General features: G+C 40.2%; 2 protein-coding genes across 2 annotated transcripts; both read right to left on the bottom strand.

Annotated features, from left to right (window-relative positions):
• Positions 1-2,964: 2,964 nt before the first annotated feature.
• LOC120357201 lies at positions 2,965-7,921 on the bottom strand. Its single transcript, XM_039447111.1, has 8 exons — positions 7,852-7,921; positions 6,104-6,228; positions 4,711-5,138; positions 4,293-4,546; positions 4,035-4,201; positions 3,757-3,916; positions 3,530-3,675; positions 2,965-3,304 (listed from the first exon to the last, which is right to left on the bottom strand). Exons 1-7 carry the CDS (start codon positions 7,916-7,918, stop codon positions 3,578-3,580), a joined length of 1,299 nt encoding a protein of 432 aa, XP_039303045.1. The 5' UTR covers positions 7,919-7,921; the 3' UTR covers positions 2,965-3,304; positions 3,530-3,577.
• A 5,627-nt stretch (positions 7,922-13,548) lies between these two features.
• On the bottom strand, positions 13,549-14,157 carry LOC120357391. The gene has a single exon (XM_039447573.1). The coding sequence runs from the start codon at positions 14,155-14,157 to the stop codon at positions 13,549-13,551; it is 609 nt and encodes a 202-aa protein (XP_039303507.1).
• Between the last annotated feature and the right edge of the window lie 635 nt (positions 14,158-14,792).

Below are 14,792 nucleotides of genomic sequence, written 5' to 3'. Positions count from 1 at the left end.
GTCCTATTTAAAAAAGTTAATGTTATTTTGATCTGACCTTGGCGACGCCATCCAAGGTCAAACTGATAAAATCAGTAAATAGATCTTTTAAAACCCTACAACTTTTGTCTGAAACATTTTTCTTTAAAATGTCGCGTTTACGAAAAAATCGGGTGGGACGGGTGGTCTGGGACACCCGGTATATATATATATATATATATATATATATAAGCTTGCATTATAAAGTGTATATATGATGACCTAAAATGTTGAACATGTAATTGAATGTATACATTTTATTGAGAACACATGAACTATTTTGAAATGTTTTTTTATTTAAATATTGTTTTATATAATATACATGATACTAATGTCTGGCGGAAATCATGCAGCGACCGCCGGATGTCGTATGCGCTGCATATACGGGTGGTACATTGTTGTAGTTTTCGTCAATTTTGTACACTTGAATTTTCTTAATTTCGTGTCCTTGTAATCTAATTTCGTATGCTTTAGCATGACTATTTAAACCTAGTGTATCACAAATCTTATACGTGAAATAAACGCTATTATTATTATAAGATATTATTACGGATACAATTGTTGCAAATACCGGATTATCGTCATCGTTTATGCCTAAACGTATATTGTAATTTGATTTATACATTTTTCCATTAATTTGTATCCATGATACTTCGTAATCTTCTTCCGAACAAACTTTTGAGAGTATTTCAGGTTTTAAATAATAAGGCAATCTCCCAATAGTGCGACCTACATTTACCGATGTAGTGAAGCCTTTTTTAGTTAATAATCGATAGCTAAATTGTAATTGCAGTTTTGTGGATAATGTTAACAATAGGTTTCTGCGTGAAGCTACAATTCGGGCATATGTCTTACATATTTTGTGATACGCTTCAAAGCGGATTGAAGATAAATTTTTTAAAGAGCCCATGAGACGAATAATGTTTGGATAATGGATTAAGAAATGATATTTCGGTTTTAGTGTTTTATTAAATAACGTCATATATAACCTATTGTGCTCTTTAATCAATTGCTGTAAATGTGTGATTTCTTTTTCTGAAATAATTCTACTTGTAACTATATTGACAATATCGTATAATGTTTGGTATAAAATCCAGACCTCGTCGTCTTCAGGAATTACGTCACTGACGATCATTCCGAAGTAACAAATTAAATACGACATTTCTGCAGAAGTCGTAATAAGGCAACCATTCTTAATGTGCCTAGAATTTATCGAAGATATTTTATTCCCTTTATCAACATCGGTGTGAATAAAATACTGTAATCTATCATTTAATTGGTCTAATGAAATATATTTCATTTCAATAATGTGGCCAATAATTTCTGCCATGTCATATCTACACACCCCTTCAAAAAGGTCATGCATAATATCGCACGTTAAATTTATCACATTATGAAAATTCGGTATTTGATTAAAAATGCATCGTTCTTTAACGCCACCAGTTAAATTAATCACATCAGCTTCGTAATTTTCTGTATTTCTTAAATAATCGGCACACTCTATATATTGTTGGGAAGTTTCAGTTTTCGATGCACGACATATTCGGCAAAAATACTGTGCTGAAAAACTCTCGGTAAAACCGAGAAGACCGTTTAATCTTAAATTATCACCAAGTAACCCAAACATTGTAAAGTATACGCGATTTTCCTGACCGTTTATGGAAACCAAAATGCCTGTCTCGCTAAGAAATTTTAATTCTTGTATAATTGGATAAAAGCATTTCTCATTTCCAAAATTTGATCGGTCAGAACTATAAATTAATTGACCGAGATGTATATTGTCTAAAGTTGACGAAAATGCGGAAGGTATTGCTGCAACAGAATAATACATTCCACCAACTTTGTGGATACCGGCTGAAGACGACAACGGATTTCCTGTTTCGAAATCATCATAATATACAAACAAGGGGATCAATATTTTATTCTGGAAATTACTTTTTATATTTTTCCAAAGAGAACCGTGAAATAAATTTGAATAATTTCCATCTGTGCAAGAAGATTCTTTCTCAATATAGGCTGTTATAGTTTCATAAACGTTTGGCAATTCTAAAAATGACTTCAAAACTTTCCGCATTGGTACGATTTGACCTTCACATTTTGTCATTTTTAAAACACTTTTTCCATTTTCTATTTTATTATTTGACATCTCTCCAATAATAAATGATTCCGGTGATATAAAATGTTTGCATTTTTTCAAATAGCATATTCGGTTATACTCTGTATTCAAATCCCTGAGAAACGATACGTCAAAACAATCCTTAACTTGTACATGAAATTCTATTGGTAACACCTTTTGTACTTTCTGCTTAACTTCCTGTAGGACATCATTTACAGTTTCCGACAATTGATCCGTAATTTTTTGAACCGTAGATTTTGCAATTGATGATTCACTATATAAATTCCCAATAAATTTTAATATTGATTCATGTATGCCAGTCTCGAGTGATTTTGGAGATTCAATAACATTAGACTGTGCATCCGTACTGCAAGATTGCAAATAGCCAAAAGTTTCGGAAGGGCTATTTGAAACGATATCGTGGTGAGTATTATTTACATTGCTTGTACTGCCGAGATTAAATGTGCATATGCGGACATGTTTTTTTAATGAAGAAACAGTTACGAATTTGCGCATGCATTTTTTATGGATACACGTATATTCATTTTCCATCGGGTGCAAACATTTTATATGACCTAATAACTGTTGGCTCTCCCCGCGAATAATTAGCCCACAAATTTTGCAATCCATAATTTTTTATTATAAGTAATGCTTTATTATTATTATAAGTAAGTATATTATAAGTATATTATAAGTATTATTATAAGTATATTATAAGTATATTATAAGTATTATTATAAGTATTATAAGTATTATTATAAGTATATTATAAGTATTATTATAAGTGCTTTATTAACCGAAATATTTTCATGCTGCTGTTATTCACGTTCCTTATACTTGTTTTTGTAATTTGTTAACTAAATTGCAAATTGACGGTATTTTGTCGTCGAAAGCGGTTTCAATACCATAAACACCCCATTGTAGTAGGTACCACAAGTGGTCACTTTCTAGTGGATACCGTACGTTGTATGAAATAAACGTTTTGAACGCCACGTCCAGGGCTTTTAACACAGAAGGTATTTCTATAAGTCGTTCATCGATGCACAGATAGACTTTCTCGATGGAAGTTACTTCTGCCCCAACAACTACTACGAATGGCTGAACCGTCTGCCCGAATTGATATAATTTTTCAGTTCTTTGCCGTACAACCTCTTGAATATCTCCGGGAACCTACACATAATAATTTATATTTAAATATTACTATACTTTATGTCATAATATTAATTACAATTCTTTTATAATTAATAAAAATTAACTATATTATTATTAATTACATCATTACTAATGGCGCTATTATACTATTAATGTTACTCTTGAATTGCCAGTATATAATAATTGTTATTGTTTTATTATTGTTATTATAATCGTAATAATTATTATTTTTATTTTTATTACCGTGACAAGTAAAATAATTCCTTCCCTACTTTCAACGGTGGAAGGCTTTCAATAGGTTCTCCTTCCCTGTTTTTTAATGGAAATTTTGTTAGATTTCGGCGGTACTAATGCCGCGAGAAGGGAAATTTGAATAAAATTCTGAGAATCTGCAAATAAAATACAATGCATATAAATAAGTAAATATACATTGCACACAAATATGGGCCCGATCTTATTTAGGTACTAACTCTGAGTTAGGTTTCCATTCTTCAGGACCTCCAAGAGTAATTCATCTGATTGACTAAGATATTTCCTATTTAAAGATAGTACGGCGTTAAAATAATCATTCCACTTGCGTATCAAGAGTTGATCTTGCTCTTTATATTTTTGGCAAAAATCCTGTTCAATCTACGGAATTAATCATTTATGTTTGTATTATATCTTTAAACGTTAAACAGTCCGGTTTTTTTGAATTATATTGCGACCAATGAAACAAAAATTATAAAAGAAACTGTTTTATACGCACTAGCAAGTAACTGTTCTCCGTTAATAGAATTGGCCATTCTTCTAACAGGTCATGAAGAGTTTTCTTGTTCATGCAATTTACCAGTCGCAATGTATACGAAGTATTCCAATGGTTTATGACGTCAGCCCACGGTGCTCTATTGTGGATTAGCCATAATTTACTGTTTTCTGAAAATTGTTAAAGACACATAAAAGTAATATACATAAAAACCACTAACCACTAAAAACATTAATGTATCTGAACATGATGTATCTGTACCCTGATGCGCTTCCGACGACATGCAAGTAGCTGCCTCAGGTATTACGTCGCTTGTTACATTTATTTTCGCTTCTCGTAAAAATGAAATTTTATTCCAGTATTTATCCACCAACTTCCCTTTAGCAACTTTCGATTTTTGGTTCGAAGAATCTCTTTTAGACACAGGAGGAACATAATATGTTTCTTTACATTCTTCCGGAAATACGTGAACGATATTATCAGCAATAGCGTCAAAATCCTCGTTTCGAAGATTTCTAAAAAATTGATGCTCATAAAATAGTTTGAAAAACTTTTAACAAATACATTTTTAGGTTTTCACGTTTTTTAAAGCTAAATATTAGACATTATTATAAGTACAATTTAAAAATATATTTCTTAATTATAAACATTGATTTATACATTATAAGTTTTTGCTTACGTTATGCAGTTGTTCAAAGCATGTGTGACAATGATGTCACATACATAACTTTGACATTTTGTTGATAAGTCCCTCGTGTTGTTATAAATGTTTAGTACCGCTCGTCCCGTTGCATCTTTTTCCAATATTTCTTTTACGTCAAAGTCTACACCCCGGTTTAATTTTCTTTTTTTTGTGACCAGATCTGTGTCTTGTAAATTGAATGTCTCAGCTGATTCCGCGCTTTCTTTATTACGACTCTCAGTAACAACTTTATCGTCCTGCAATAACTGTGGTGGTTCAACAATATTTGTATGTAGTGAATCGGTAATTTGGCTGTGTACATCCAGGTGCACTGCATCAGTATCCAATAAAACGGATCCGTCAGCGTTGACAATTCCGGCGATTACGGGTTCTTCTTGTTGATTTTTGACACTTGGAAATTTAACCTATGAATACATCATAAAAATAGTTACAAATATAATACTATTATTAGAGTAGAATCTAGGGTGTGTCATTTTGGAGCAACTTTTTTTTTCATTTCACGAATAGCATATATACTTGCAGGAAGGTAAAATAAGATACCTGTTAAATTTTTAGCCCTTAATATTAATATTAACAGGTCGCTCATCGCGATTTTTTATTTTTCATTTAGTAAGATAGAAAAAATTGTATAACTATCTAACAAACAGTAATACAGCATTGCGCCATATAGATTTTCTGTTGTAAATTTACCGCTCTACAGAAAAGATCTCTTATCATTTTTTCATAAATTCAACTGTTCAAAAGATATTCAAAGTTAAAGTTTGATAAATTTTATAAAACTTGTTTTTGCTTCTTATGAATTTTGTATCATATCAACTATCAAAAATTATGAAATAATCAATACATATTTTTGTAGAAAATTTAACGATCTACAAAAAAGGTCTCTTATATTTTTTTCATAAATATAACCATTTAGACGATATTAAGGTTTAAAGTAAAGTATAAATGCAAGTATGCTATTCGTGAAATAAAAAAAAAGTTGCTCCAAAATGACACACACTAGTACGACCATATAAAGGCATTTTGTAAATATCAGAAGTACGAAATAGGTATTTGGAAGTGATTTTAGGTTAAATTAGGTCAACATTTCAATAATTGTTTTAAATTTATTTTTACTGTTATTATACGCTTTACGGACAAACGTAAAAAATTTTCTTATCGAAATATTCACATTACTTTTAAAGTCAATAAATCTGCTACACTACGTACAATACTAAGAATATACTTAAACAATAAAAACAAGTTATACCGAGACAACACAGAAGTAAAAAAACAAGCTACAAAACTTGAAGAACTTTGAAATATTGAACAACGAGCAAATAGAAGGAAAGAAGATGCTTTAATTATACGATAAGAACCATCACCATACATTTGTCATGCTCATATATTTTGATTTGATTTTAAGTCTTAACCCCATGCTGGGAATTAATTCTTTGAAGTCAACGTGGCTGGTAATTATTTCTCCCAGAGTCTTCATGTCGGTTATGTCATTATCTGTAGAATAAAATTAATAACAAAACGTATGTAAGTACAACAAATTTAAACAATGAGGCACTCAAGAAATGTCCCTACTGAAAATAATCAGGTCATGTAACAGGTGATTTAACAGGTGATTTATCAGCTGATAAATCGATAATGAATCAGGTGAAAAATTCATCTCAAAAATCAGCTGCAAAATCGGATAAACAATTAAATTAAAGTTGATTGAAAAACGTTAATTGCGACATTTGGTACATACGATGATCGAATTCTACGATAATCAAGTCGGTAATTTTAAAAACATAAATGGACAAAGAAAAATTGACCATTTTTCTTATTTAATTATATGGAAACCAAATTATTAAAATGTATTATTCAAAATACATGATAGGTTAAGCATTGGGCAAATTCAAAATTAAATCGAATGAACTTAATAATTAGAAAAATGTGAAATTATTACAGTATGCGAACGTTATTTAGTCAGTTAATAATTGTCTTAAATCAAGAAAGTAATAATTAAATTAATTTCAAGTCGAATAAAAAGATTATTCAAGAAATCAATGAAGAGTAATAATACAAAATAAACAACAAATAAATTGACGGAACGAATAACGAACCATCAAAATTCAAAATAATATATAACGGCAAATCTATAGTTAACAACAAACATTATTTTCAGTAAGGTATCGAGCATTTGCTCTTTCATTTTTTTCCCGAACATTCCAGAGCTTTTCTTTTATTTGTCGCTCTTTCTCTCTCTCTCTCTCTCTCTCTCTGAATTGTTTAAAACGAATCGGAGCTTTTCTGGTAAAAATAATATAGTGCTTGCACGCTTGCTACGCATTGTGCAAGCACGTGATCCATGTGAGCATGTGATCCAAGTATGCGAGAAGGACGGCTTTTTTCATTGAATCTGGCATAGCTTTCAAAAGCGGAAGGCGAGCGTGCCTAATTTCAATTGAGCCGAATAAAGGTTAATTCACACTATACGGCACGGACCGTCACGTTCCGACAACGACACATACGTTAGACAAGGATACCTATTGTCTCCATCCTTGTCTAACGTACGTGAACGTACGTGTCGTTGTCGGAACGTGACGGTCCGTGCCGTATAGTGTGAATCAACCTTAAAGGTTGATTCAGACACAGCCATGCCGTACCCGTACCGTATCACGGACAGAAACATTAGACAAGGATTCCTATTGTCTCCATCCTTGTCTAATGTGTCTCCCCCCTTGTCTAATGTTAACGATACGGATATTATACGGTACGGGTACGGCACGGTTGTGTCTGAATCGACCCTAAAGGTCCTTGCACAATGCGAGAGAATAGCAACAAGAATAACGATAGAAATGTTCAACCAATCAAAAACTGCGGAAAATATTTGCGAACCAATCAGGAGCTGTGAAATCAATATTTATATTTATTCTCTATCGCTATCGCTATTCTCTCGCATTGTGCAAGGACCTTAAGGCATCTCGCACGTGTGCCCACAGATGAAAAAGAAAACGTGTGTCACACAAACTATCTAAAACAAATGCGCGATATATGCGAAAAGGTAACCTGTTTTTTTGTGCGAGAATTGCTAATGCGGCGAGGCACACGCTCAACTGTTCATGCATTGCGTTTTGTACTCACCCTGTAATCTCCTTAAAATGTCCTCTTTGGACGGTGACAATAGATCGCACAAAAAATCTTCCATCATTAGGCTCGATGCGTCAGTTGCCTTTGCAGGTTAGGTTTTCGCCGGCTTGTATAGGCTTGAGGGAACGGTGCCGGCACGTGCCGGGCTTCCCGACGATCCGCGTCTTGTTCCCCGGAAGACGCGATCCTGACGACGGACGGCTTATCGATCGTCCTGGCGTGCGAATCCGCGCGACACACGTGCACACACATACACACCCGCTACGCGACTTCTCGACCTCGACGACGGAGGGTTACTTTCAACTTCACAAATATTTTCAATCACGATCTCACGGCACTCGCGAAATTCGGTAGACTATGACGCCATGCGTACTCTGCGAAACCGGCGGGAAAAGCAGATCGAGGCGCGCGCCGTGCACTGGTAGGATTACGCGCGAGACTCACGGAACCGAGCACGAAACAAAACAAGATTTCTTATCTATTAAGAAATATAGAGTTGACTCAACAAATCGCATTCGTTTCACTCAAAAGAACGAACTTTATTTGATCCAACATCTCACACATTTGTATGAAATAAATCATGTCAACTATATCGCCGAGTTGACACAAATATGAATGATAAAGTAAATTAGCAATACCAACAAAACGTTCATTTATATTAAATATAATTCGTTTGCTTGAAATAAATATTTTACAAAAGTGTCAACCAAATATATTTAATTGGCATAAAGAAACCTTTTTCTCAGTGTATTCTTGTGCTTTAGAATGAAAGGTGTCAGCATGCTATATTTGCGAAGTTACATTATTTAACTTTTGGTTTTTCGCTATAAAAATTGCTATAAATATTACAAAGAACAAAATACTTAATAATCGTGATTGCGAGTGTATAGCGTTGACGCGTACCACGGCGTGGTGCGCGGGCATGAGGGAGCGATGCGGTGTCAAGCTATCCTTTCCCTCGCCGCGCGCCACTTACCGTCGCGGCGTCGCCGACAGTCGGGCCGCGGTAGGTGGTCCTACGGCTCAGGCGAGCGACTGCTTGTGTTCGCGCGCTCTTATTCGGCCGACTTTAATATTTTATTACGCGAAAATTATTGCAAATATCGCAAAATGGTATTAAACATATTTTTGATTTATCTCGATCTCTTCTACCTCATCGTGATAATATGTATACATTGCTCTGGGACACCCTGTATATAACGTAAGTTAATTTGGCTTTGGTCTATCTTTGATATGTACGATTTGTCCGCAATTAAATTATTATAGTAAAAAGTAAATTGATTATAAATCACTATTAATCTTAACACTTTCTGTTGTCTATTCAAATCTCAGATCAATAAAATAAATTAAGAATTTCAAAGTGTAGGAAGTCTTAATATAATTTTAAGCTCAATATTTATTTATAAATTTTAAGGTACAAAGTAACTAGATGTTTCATTAAATATTTGATTATTTTTGCAGAATACCTTTAACTTCAAGATAATAATGGACATGAAGCAATTATTTAAAATTGTGCAATCCAAGTTCGGTTTTTCAAATAACGATATTGTGATATGCACAATACCTCCACTAATGAATTTAAATCATACTACAACCCTACATTACATTAAGAATGAGACACTATTGCCAGTCAATAGATGGATCAGAAGTTTGGGATGTAATGCTGCAACTAAGCGAGGTGATCCTATGCTGATTTACATAAAAAGATGTGTAGAGAAAACACAAATGTAGTAGAAGACGACTTATTTTGAGAGTAAGTATCCATCAAATAATCTAGTTTCCAACTTACTTTTTTTCATGCTTATTTTCTTTTTTCTAATTTATAACTATTATCAATTTAATCCTTTCAACGGTTTAGAATTGTTTATTTTATTAACTGTTAACATTAAAATTTTTGAAATTGTAATCGTTTAACAATGGAGATATCTGAAAATTGATATTTTTTAGGAACTCGAAAATATAAATGACAAATATTTAATATTTACTTGATTAAATACTTACTTGATTTTGAATAAACATCATGTTCACAGAATTTAAAATTGAAGCTTAGTTAACGGAAAAATTTAATATTAAATGGAAAATTTTATTGAAAGGCAAATTTTAAATATATGTGATCTATACAGGGTGTCAGGTAACTATCGCCCGTGGTTTCGTGGATTGATAGATCAAGTAAAACTGAGCAGGAAAGTCCTTTACCATTTTTTAATATTTGCCATAATTAACGAAAAAAAAAAAATTAATAAAGTCTGCGAATAAGCGCATATCACCGCGCGCAAGGACCGCCCGTCGGTCGCCGAGACATAGGCAACCGCGGTTGTTGGCGCGGCGCTGTGCGGTGAGGAGGGAAAAGCAGCAGGAGCTGCGGCGCGGCAAGGAGGGAGAAGTAGCAATGGGTACTCGCGAGCGGCGATCGGTGCTAGATCGTCGCTCTGAGCTGCTTGTTCCCTCGTTTTCTTATGAAAATAAAACTTTTTAATACAATATCTAAATATGGAAATGTATTTTTTTTCATTACAAATGTGTGTATACACACATACATGCATGAACAACGCGTGATAGATACGCGCGATTTAAGAAGTAATGAAAAAAGATACATTTCCATATTTAGATATTGTATTAAAAAATTTCATTTTCATAACAAAACGAGGGAACGAGCAGCTCAAAGCGACGATCTAGCACCGCTCGCCGCTCGCGAGTATCCATTGCTACTTCTCCCTCCTTGCCGCGCCATAGCTACTGCTGCTTTTCCTCCTCACCGCACAGCGTTGCGTCTACAGCCGCAACTGCCTACGTCTCGGCGACCGGCGAGCGGTTCTTGCGCGCGGTGATACGCGCTTATTCGCAGACTTTATTAATTTTTTTTTCGTTAACTATGGCAAATATTAAAAAATGGTAAAGGACTTTTCTGCTCAGTTTTACTTGATCTATCAATCCACGAAACCACGGGCGGTAGTTACCTGACACTCTGTATATTCGTCTTTACTGTTGTAACGCTAGTGAATTTTGAGCGGTTCGGGAGAAACGGTGGGAGACGCGGTTACAGATAAGCTCGCCAGATTGCTGGGTTCGGAAAAATAATCGCACTCGAATTTATAGAAAATAAATATAGTAGATTTATTGAAGAAGATCTTATACAAAAAAGTAATGAATTGAAATGAAACAGAATGCTTCGTAACGGGCGAACGCAAACAAGCAGAGACAATAGCAATCGCGAGGCGCAAAACTATAAACAAAGGCTTATTGTTACCATCCTAACGATGGGAACGTCCAACGATCGAACGTAAGAAATGAACAAACTTAATCTACGCGGAAAACGAAGTATCGGTGAAATCATCGGTATACTGCATCGTAATATAATCGGTCTAGGATTAGGCTAGATAGACATCATTGCGAGTAGCGATGTTTTCGTAGACTCGGTGTCCGGAGGGTATCGCGGAGCCACGGAACGCGTGGACATCAGTGTGGACGTGGCCGTAAGCGCGGCGGGCGCGGATTGGTCGGAGACGCTGCGATGCGTGGGCGTTTCCGCGGTTCGCCCGATCTGTCTCATGCAGGTGAGGCAGTGATTATCGTCAGGGCGCTGATGCCCTGACGATGTTTCGGTTTACGAAATCTGTGTCGAGGAGAGTTCCCGGATGCTCGAGGATGCAGCGGATTGGTCAGGTATGCCTAGCCTAAGGACTCGACGAGGATACTCGTCGTGATTGGCAACGGCGAGGATGCTCACCGGGGAGAAGCTCTTAGTCTCGCCGAGGATTCTTGGCTACTGGAAACGACGAGGATTCTCGTCGAGAGTGTGGCGGAAGAGGTGAGTATGCTCGTCCTCGAGGAAAGTCGAGAGCGTCGAGGATGCTCGACTAGGCAGGTTCGGTGGACCGGGAAGATCTGATCTTGGTGTTCCCACTGCCGGGTTATATATCCGAACGCGCGGTTGGACGAACCAATCCGCGCGCTCGGTCGGCTGGCTTGGAGTGAGAACGTTGCAGAACGCCACGGACGGAGCGCGTGCTGCCGCGTGATTGCGCGTCGAGAGGTTGTAATTTACCGACTTTCCGCGCGCGGATCAGCTCGTCGGACTCCCGACGCGAGACCGCGGAAATGGTTCGACGCGGGAGAAAGGAAGGTCGTCGGGGCGGCTTTGAATGATTCGACGCGAGGTTTGAGTTTGAATGCAGTTTACACGAATATATTTCCTATATGCTGTTTACACGTTTGCGTTATTTACATATATATACAGGTGCCTTGATGTAGGCGCGTCTCGGCGTTAGTCTACACGAGAGCGTATCGGCGCGATTCCGGGGAGGTGCGGTCCCCACGATCTGTGTGTCGTGCTCCGGCGACGCGGTAGGCGTGGCCTACGGTACGGTTCGCGGGTTAGCCGGTGTGACGCGATCGCCTTGGGCGGATCGGATTCTCGCACGGTATGGCGGTTGTCGCGACGGGGATCGTCGCAGGCAGGTCGGACGCGCGACACCCTGTCAAGTACCTTGACCCGGGACCCCGAACACGGCGGTCGCGGTTTTGATGGGTGTCGCGGGGAGAGGAGGGCAGCCTCTGGGTCGCCGGGAACCGGCTCGTGGACCGAGACCCGTGGTCTTCGGTTCGCGGAGGCTGGTGTCTATTGGAAGGTTTTGCGTCGGAGGCGGAGTACCCTCTCGCCGCGGCCACTCTGCGACCGGGTTTTCCGACTTTAGGAGCAGGATATCGCCGACGTAGCGGACCGTGATCGGGAAGCTGGTCAGTGGTAGAGTGTCGTTTCTCGTCTCGGTGGCCCTATTTATACCGAGCGACTCCGCTCGCCTCCGTTATCTTTTTCGGCGCTTGACGGCGGAGTCGTCGGGGTAGGGAGGACCGCGTGTCCGAGAGCGGGTGCGCGCCGACTCAGCGCGTGCGATGGCTCGGCGCGTTTCTTCTGGCGATATTTGTCCAGGCGGTATCGCGGTCTTGGATCATTAAAAGTGGGTGTCCATGGCACCCCCGGTTATGGCCCGGCGGCCTTTTCGGCTGATGTATGCCGTGGCGATGCTTTTTATACGGGGTGCATCGTCACATCACCCCTTCCCTTAGGAAGTGCCTGAATTTGAGACATAGACGTCCTCTTGTTACTTCGGCGGAATTTCCCGGACGCGGCGTACGCTTCCGTCGTGGTTGAAGCGTACGTGCCACCGCTTTCCTCCTGAGCGGGTCTTCCACTCCCGTGCGCGGTGGGCAGCGAAGTGTGGCACGCTGATTCGGTGCCCTGGTTCGACCTCCACTTCAATCCGCGGAGGTGGCAGTGGCCCCATGACTCTCGCCGGTTCGAGCGACGGATGCGGCGGTGGTGTTGCCACAGGCTGTCGGCGGGATTTCGGCCGCGCGGTGGGTGGATTGGTTAGCCACTCCATTTTGGCCCGGTTCCATCAATCGGAGGGCTGGACGAGACGTCCTCCCTTCTGGTCGGCAATCGCGATGCTGCGCGGGATCTCTGCTGCCGCTGTCTACGGTGGCGGGGTCGGTTGACGAAGCCGGAGCTGGCTCCAGGCCGGATCGATCCCTGAATTCGCCGGATCGTACGCCTCGTACTCCGACAGGAGTTGATTGATTTCGCCGATGATTTCTTGCTCGGTATGATCCATCTCGTCAAGCGGTCGTCTCGCAAGTGACGGTTGCCGTGGGGTTTTGACTTTGGCTGTCGTCACGGTGAGCCTTTGTTTATGCCTCTCCGCTCGAGTCATCTCCTTTATTATTGTTTGGCTGCTCGTCCTCGGTCTCCTCTCCGGGGTCGGTTGCTTCCTTATCGGTGTCTCCCCTCTCGTCGGTTTCGCGAGGTGCCGGTTTTAAGTCTTGTACGTGTACGTGCCGAGTCCATCGTCCGCGCCTATCGCGTAGGTCGAAGATCACAGGCGAGATTTTGTTGCGTACCTCGAGGGGCCCTCGGAACTTCGGTGCCAATTTGGCATTGAACGCGGCGGCTTTGTTGGACAGGGGGTGTTCTCTTTTCCACACCCACTCGCCTATTTTTGGCTGCCATGGGCGACGGCGGAGGTTGTAGTATTTTTGTTGCTTCTGGAACGCGCGTGCGAGATGTACGCGTACTAGGTCATGGGCCTCCTCGAGGTAGCGTCGTGTGTCGTCTGGCGGCGGAGTGGGAGGGGGCCTTGCTTCGCCGACGCGTGCGGGGGTGAATATCTCTCGCCCGAGATTTAGGAACGCCGGTGTGTAACCGGTTGCCTCGTGTCGCGCCGTATTGTAAGCCAGTTGCAGTTCGGGGATTCTTTCGTCCCAGTTGCGGTGATCGCGGTCCACGTATTGTGCGATCATCGTCTTGATCACACGGTTTGTTCGTTCTACTGGGTTACAATGCGGCGCGTGAGTCGGCGTGCATATATGTCGGATGCGGTACGCGTGTAGGAGTTCTCTTAGTTGTCTCGATTTCAGCTGCGTTCCGTTATCGGAGATGATGCTTTCCGAACATCCGTGACGCAGCAGAACCTGTTCCGCGATGCCGCGCGTTACGGCGGGGGCTGTCGCTTATCGGAGGGGTCGTAGCTCCGTCCATTTTGAGAATCGGTCCTGCATGACCAGTAGCCACGTGTGGCCTTTCCTGGAGAGGGGGAGGGGCCCTACAAGGTCTACGGTAACCTGCTGCCAGAGCCGCGTGACATTCGTCGCGTGCATGTTTCCAGCCGGTCTGCGCTGTTCCACTTTGTGTCGCAGGCAGTTTTCGCATTTTCGAACGTACACGGCGATTTCTCGGAACATGCCCGGCCAATAGTACGTCTGAGCGACTCGCGCGATTGTCTTGGCCACGCCGAGGTGGCCTGCGGTGGCGTCGTCGTGGTTCCGGCGGAGGATTTCCGGTCGTTCGTCGCGCGGCACGCAACGCTTCCATTGCTCCTCGGCCGGTGACTCGTTAAAGTCCAGGCTATGCAGCACGTGGCGGTACAGCCTCCCCT

The sequence above is a fragment of the Solenopsis invicta genome, chromosome 3, assembly GCF_016802725.1.
Source record: "Solenopsis invicta isolate M01_SB chromosome 3, UNIL_Sinv_3.0, whole genome shotgun sequence".
Lineage (NCBI taxonomy): Eukaryota > Metazoa > Arthropoda > Insecta > Hymenoptera > Formicidae > Solenopsis > Solenopsis invicta.
The sequence above is the reverse complement of the archived record's forward strand: the minus strand, read 5'-3'. Positions and strand labels throughout refer to the sequence as shown.

Bases quoted from the DNA above. Each gene is read 5' to 3' on its own strand.
- LOC120357201 (XM_039447111.1), bottom strand. From the start codon at position 7,918: ATGATGGAAGATTTTTTGTGCGATCTATTGTCACCGTCCAAAGAGGAC. The intron at 4,547-4,710 runs GTAAGCAAAAAC...TCAATTTTTTAG, and splicing joins GCTTTGAACAACTGCATAAC to AAATCTTCGAAACGAGGATT. The intron at 4,202-4,292 runs GTACAGATACAT...AACAATTTTCAG, and splicing joins GTCGTCGGAAGCGCATCAGG to AAAACAGTAAATTATGGCTA.
- LOC120357391 (XM_039447573.1), bottom strand. From the start codon at position 14,157: ATGATCGCACAATACGTGGACCGCGATCACCGCAACTGGGACGAAAGA.